The sequence below is a fragment of the Cynoglossus semilaevis genome, chromosome 19 (genome assembly GCF_000523025.1).
Source record: "Cynoglossus semilaevis isolate Cse_v1.0 chromosome 19, Cse_v1.0, whole genome shotgun sequence".
NCBI lineage: Eukaryota > Metazoa > Chordata > Actinopteri > Pleuronectiformes > Cynoglossidae > Cynoglossus > Cynoglossus semilaevis.
Genome location: NC_024325.1, coordinates 17,448,218 through 17,454,887, shown reverse-complemented (window position 1 = coordinate 17,454,887; position 6,670 = coordinate 17,448,218). Strand labels below are relative to the sequence as shown.

The 6,670-nt window shown below is 41.4% G+C and overlaps 1 protein-coding gene across 1 annotated transcript in view; it reads left to right on the top strand.

Moving 5' to 3' along the window:
- LOC103395783 (SH2 domain-containing protein 4A) overlaps positions 1-6,670 on the top strand; it is a 20,023-nt gene that overhangs the window by 2,422 nt on the left and 10,931 nt on the right. The window contains exons 3-4 of the mRNA XM_008333575.3: positions 4,981-5,125; positions 5,244-5,337. Of these exons, the coding sequence (XP_008331797.1) occupies positions 4,981-5,125; positions 5,244-5,337 (239 nt within the window). The remainder of the gene's footprint in view (positions 1-4,980; positions 5,126-5,243; positions 5,338-6,670) is intronic.

Below are 6,670 nucleotides of genomic sequence, written 5' to 3'. Positions count from 1 at the left end.
CAGCTTCATCCTCAAACTTCAGCTTCTCGTCTTCAAACGTCGGTGAGAAAACGTTCTTTCTTCTTTTATTTGATTTGATTTGGTCACATGACCGGACGCTGGCTCGACCCTGTGACCCCTGACCTGCAGCCCACAGGGGGTTGAAGTCAAATCAGGTCGTCGGCCTGGTGAAGTGTGTGAGTGTGTGTGTGTGTGTGTGCTGAGTCAGGGCGCAGCTTCAAGTTTTTCCGGCACAGTCAGTGAGGTGTCGGTGGACGTCAGAGAGACGGGCGTCCTTTAGTCCAGAGGTTCAGACAAAGAGTCCTTTGACTCGACGTGTTGTCGTCCCGGTGTCGGAGCTTCTTCCTCCTCCATCATCTGACACAGCTGTCTGGAGACGCAGCCAGTGTTTACCCAGAAGTCCATTAGGCAGGTTTGAAAGTTTCAGACGCGGTGCTGACGCACGCCAGCTGTGACCTCCACCATGTCTGACCCGGTAAACTGCTGAGTCATGTTTACACCCAAACAAGACCTCTGTGTGTTTAAAAGTACTGATTATAGTCACTGGTACTGATTATAGTCACTGGTACTGATTATAGTCACTGGTACTGATTATAATCACTGGTACTGATCATAGTCACTGGTACTGTTCATAGTCACTGGTACTGATCATAGTCACTGGTACTGTTCATAGTCACTGGTACTGATCATAGTCACTGGTACTGATCATAGTCACTGGTACTGATCATAGTCACTGGTACTGATCATAGTCACTGGTACTGATCATAGTCACTGGTACTGATCATAGTCACTGGTACTGATCATAGTCACTGGTACTGTTCATAGTCACTGATCAACTGTCTGTCACCAATAACAGAATGTTTTTCACTTCAGATTACTTTTAGTTCATGACTAAACAAAGTACCAGGCACATACACGGAAAGTACCAGGGCTGCTGTAGGAAACAGTATCATTAACATTAATACTATGTCATTACTGTTTGAGGTATTTCTGCAGCAGCATTAATAAAAACCCAGTGACTTTTTCACTTCTCCTAAAAAAAAACTCCATCTAAAAATAACTGAAAACCAGGGCGGGTGTTGACCGGAGGAACTGGAACTGATCTGCTCCGGTCAATATTTATCCATCTGCCATGGCCAGCTTTGAACTAACTAGCATCTCAGCTAACTTTTAACAACCTTGACTATTTACTAGGCCTGTGCGTTCTAAAGGACCTCACGATTCGATTCCGATTCAGGATGGTACGATACGATTATCACGATATTATTATTATTATTACTCCCCTCCTCACTTTGTGACTACTTCATAGTTTTTCACAAGGTAATATTTGTCAGTATTCATTAATTAAGGAAAACAAACAAATCTGTTTCCATTATCTTTTATTTGTGTCAAATCAACAAATGAGCTGCTCTTACACACAACCAGTTAACTGGTTACTGCAAAACATTTACTGTCAAAAGCAATACTTTTCAAATAAATAAAAAACCCCAATTATCTTATTCAGTAAAAAAATAAAGACTTCCAAACAGAATCCTCGATGAGCAGCATCAACCCCACAACAAACCAGTTTATTCTTCACCGTCAGCCCTCATAACACCTGTGGAATTTGGGGTTTTGAATAAATGGTACATGGATAAAAGAATACAGTGAATTAAATCATGCCCGGGCATGAAAGTGAGACATAGAGGGAAAATAGTTACTCATCTGCACGAAAGCCCTGGTTGTCAACGATGGGCGTAGATCCTTAGCGATACATTTGGACAATCCTTCTTTTATTGTTCGCGGGTTAGCAGCAACAACCGGCGGATTCTTCTCTTCCCGTAACCCGTGGAGTAAACTACTATCCTTAAATCTAGTTTTACACGCCTTACATATTGTTTTGTCAATACACTTCCCATTTTCATATCCATAAAAATTGCTTCCAAACGCTAGCTTGAAGTTATGTTGAGTGAATCCTACCGACATTTTCTTTTTTTGTTTATGGTCCGTTCCTTCAGGTGTCCCGGCGGCACGCGCCATTTTTACTATCGTTCCGCGAGCAGCGGTTTTGTTCCTGTCATTTTGTTATTATGCAAAATAAAAAATAAATCGTTTTTGAACATTAATGAATCGTAATCGAATCGTCACGTGTCGCATCGAGATTAATATAATATTCGATGAATTGGCACACCCCTAATATTTACTGCTAAGTCTTAGGTTGTTTTTTTTACCAATGTTTTTATCAAATTTTAACCAGTTTTTGACTCGGTCTTTACTGGAGTGGAGAAAACTTTAGAACTGTTGTTGTTGTTGTTGTTGTTGAGTGAAGAGATTCTGACTGTGTCTGACAACAGTTCAACTCCTCAAACTCTGTCTCAACTCAACTACTTAACTGTCTTAACTTTAATTACTGTTCAAACAAACACCAACCAGGTGACGATGCAGTGTTTGAACCAAACCTAATTATAACCTGACGGTAAATATCACTGACGTTGTGTTTAACTGGAACTCCTTGAAAACTATTTAAAAATAAACATAGTTAATGAGAAGTACGCCGCCAGTCAATGTTGACATGACAGGAAGACAAAGAGGAGAACAATATTCCCTGAAGATACATACCACAGTGAAGTAGTATTGTCATACTTTAACAATACTAATAGTACTATCAGACTTTCAAAAGCAAGTATTTACTTTATAAATATTCTTTTATTTCACCAGATTAATTCATCAAAATATAAAAGAATCCTTTCAATAAGAGACCAGTGTGATCGGTGATGTGTGAAGACATCACATGAGAAAAAAACCCACAGGATGTAGATGAGTGGTTTGTCAGGCTGTGACTTCTGTTCCGGTGACTGTGGTTGACATGTCGTCAAAACAGCCCCAAGAAAAATAAAGGGCAGAAACCCAGGAGGCTGCAGCCCAGTCCAAACTGGTTCCACAGACTGCAGGAACTCGCTCCTCTGCATTTTTTCCGTGGTGGCAGCGAGTTCTTCTTCTTCTACTGTTTTACTGTAACTGTACTGTTACTCAGCTTCATCCTGTCCTTACAAGGATCTGTTGATGAACCAGTTCAGTGGCTCAGTGGACAAAAGTAGTGCAGTATATACATGAGCTGTGTTTGATACTCTGCTCTGATTGGTCAGACTGTGGTCTCTGTCAGCTGTTGTGTGAGGGGACAACGCTGCTCTGTCTGTCTCCTAATGACCGACGCAGCTGTCCTTCAGGGGACACGTGTGGTCACATGACCATGTCTGGAGAACAGGCGGCATGACTGGTGTGACTGTTTGTGTGTGTTTAAAAGAAAAAAGAAAAAAAGAAAAAGAGGAAGTGAGTTAAGGCTATATCCTTCAAACAATCAGCAGGGGGCACAACAGGAAGTGTGCAGGAAGTGTACGTGTTGGAAAAACAATTCAATCTGGACAGAGTTTGATAATAAACCACCTTTAGGTTCAGGATCTTTATAGAAAAAAAGGTTCTGTATTTATACATTACATTACTTTAGGTTCAGGATCTTTATAGAAAAAATGTTCTGTATTTATACATTACTTTTTTGGATGTTTTAAACAAAAAAAGGTTCTGTATTTATACATTACGTTTTTATGTTTTAAACACTTTAAACAACATAATGTTCACACTGTAAACCTGACATGAAAACAGCGGCACTCTACCACCTACCATTGATTGTAATGGGAGGCCCTCTAGTGGCTCCTCTGAACATTGCACGCGTTGTTGTTCAATTCTTTTTCTTTTTTAATTTTGCGTTATTTTTGACATTATATTTTAAATGCGATTTATATCAGTCTCCTGACGTCACACGTGTTTACACATATAAATAAGAATGGTACACACGTCCCTGTGTGTTTACCATCTATCTGGGATTGAACCCCTGACCTTCCAGTTAGCAGGACAGAGATGCACATTTGCAAAACAAACAAAATAATCATGTGGTTATCAGTTAAATATCCTGATTTTTTTAATTGTTTTTTTTTGTTGCTGTTTGTTTTTGATCTAACGACTCTCTCTCTTTCCACAAACCCTCGTCCTCTCTCTCTCTCACACACACACACACACTAACTAAGACATTAGACTATTGTTATCCACCTAATAGCGTGTGTGAGGCGTCCACCGCGGCACAGCCAGGGGCATGTGCCAACACAATTGTCATGTGCAAGCCATCAAAAATGTCAGCTGACAGGATCCATCGCAGCTGCACCTGACAGGGGTGTAAGCTGTCACCGGGTGCTGTCAGCTTGTTTACCAGCCCTGCTGTGACTGCTGTGTTTTCACCGTCATCCTAGTTTGGTCTGCTGGAATGTGATCCACAGGGCAGGCTGGCAGAACCAGTTCACTCAGAGCATGTTATCCTGATTCCTGCAGCACAACACGCTCGTGCCCTCACAGCTGCTGTCAGCACGGTTAGGTTTCTGAAGAAGAAGTTTCTCTGAGCTCACGGACACGCGCGCACACACACAGAGTCACAAGACACTATATGAAAACATCTCTGCCCAGGGGTTTTCATACTGATACGGTTTTACTAATTTGAAATCTCTGTCCTGATAATAGGGCAAGAACACGATACATAAACAATACAGGGGCACAATACACAATATAGTATGATACTATAGTCACGATGAGGTGAAGAACATGAAAAAGAACATGAACCAACACCAGCAATATTGGACTGGGAATTGGGGAGAAAAAAATCAATAACTGATCAATGACTGAGGAGATTGATACAGGATCAGGAGAGGAAATATCACAATATGGCATCGATATTTTCTTGCACCTCTACCTGATCATTCAGACTACATTAAGGAAATGACATGATTTCTAGTACAATCCTGAGATCACATATACTGAGCTCATGAGGACGTTGCGTCAGCCATGTCAGAGTGGGATTTTATTTTCTGATATTTCTAGGTCTAGGTTACAGATTACCTTCTGTGACGTACGTAGCCTCACACTCTACTTATGTCAACGTTTCTCTGGTTTCCACAGCCAACGATAAGAGTGTGAGCTGGCTGCTGGGCCGAGATGGAGACGTTGCCGTGATTGTCATCGGGGAGGTGGACGAGCTGACCTCCAAGTTCATCTCCTCGGGATTTGGGGAGAAGAAGACGCAGAATCTTCAGTCCAACACATGGTACTGTCGGACCATTCTGTATACATGGATACAAAAACATGTTAAAATGGTTAAAACAAAGCGTGGCCTGTTGACGTGTACAGAGTGTGGCCTACAATCCTGTGTTCTTGTTTCACAGCCTCCAAACCATCTTGAAAAGCACAGAAACTGTCAGATGTGAGAGAGAAAACCTCACCCTTAAAAGTCAACCTGGAATTTCACTCAATTTAAAGGTTTGTGAATCTCTGTCCATGGTTTGGGGAAGTCATAATATTCTATTATATAAACCCAGTTTTTAGTTAACAACTGAGCAATGGGCTTTTTGGAATTTTAATTCTAATTATTCATTGAAAATATGATTATTATATTACAATGAATTATAGAGTTTTATATTATTTATTGACCTAAACACAGACATACAGTACATTACTCTGTTCCGTATGTTTACCTTTGTGTGAATTTCAGGATCTTTGGATAACTTCTCAAAGTTCACTAACGTCAATAGTAAAATAACAACATATCTCTAATACTCGACATGTTTCGATCTATAATATATATAAAACTCCCGCTCTTGTCTAACTGCCGACTACCGGGTTCTTTTCTACTGCTGGACACACGCTCGCTCTGATTGGGTCTCCGTTTAGATGCCCCGCCTTCTTAGCAACAACTACAGCTTTGATTGGCCCTCGTTCTCATGTACCATCCATTTATGACGATTTCGGCGCTGATTGGACGTCGTCCCCAACTTTGTCAAGACTCATTGTTATTAGTAGACTAATGTGTCAATAAATATTCGTCACCGTCTTTCAGCCTTATGTAACTTCCTGTTTAGTTTTCATCTTAGAAAAGATCGTTGACTCAAGTCTTTGACAAAAAAATACAAGTCGATTAAAATTAAACACTTAAAAATGTTTTTACTTTACTTTCATAAATAAACAGAAGACAAAATGTTTGCTCTGCTGCCGCCATAACTTTTGTAAAATATTTTCCTCTTCTAACTTCGCTGAGGTCAAGTATCAAAACTGAAGCCTTTTGAGCTGAACTGCTGCTACAGACCCACGCATCTCTGTCCTTCAGATTTTTAAAAATAATATCCCTGCACACAGAAGACTTGATCTTCTGTTTTCCATCCAAACATACAAAAAATAAAAAAATATATATAAATATATCTGTCACCCCGTCATTCCCGCTGTAATCTCATTTACAGAGAGGATGATATTCTGGGCTGGAGCCTTTCCTGTACCCGCGGTGTGAGCTGTCGATTCTCGAGCTGTCAGGGAGGAGAGAGGAGGAAGGAGTGGGAGGGGAGGAGGGCGGGGGGGGGGTCCTTTTTCACGCTATCTTAAAAAGAGATTTGCTACGTTGTCATGGCAACACTCGCACACAGGGGGGTGGATGGTCTCATCTGGCCTTAACCACGGTTCCGCTGCCGTAAGCTGAGGCAGAACGCTACTCACTCGGTGGAAATGATTGCGCCTCACCCCTTGTTCTCCCCCGCACACACCCACAGCCACAGCCACAGCCACTGACACACTCATATCACCAAACCAGCCGCCCGCACCCCCC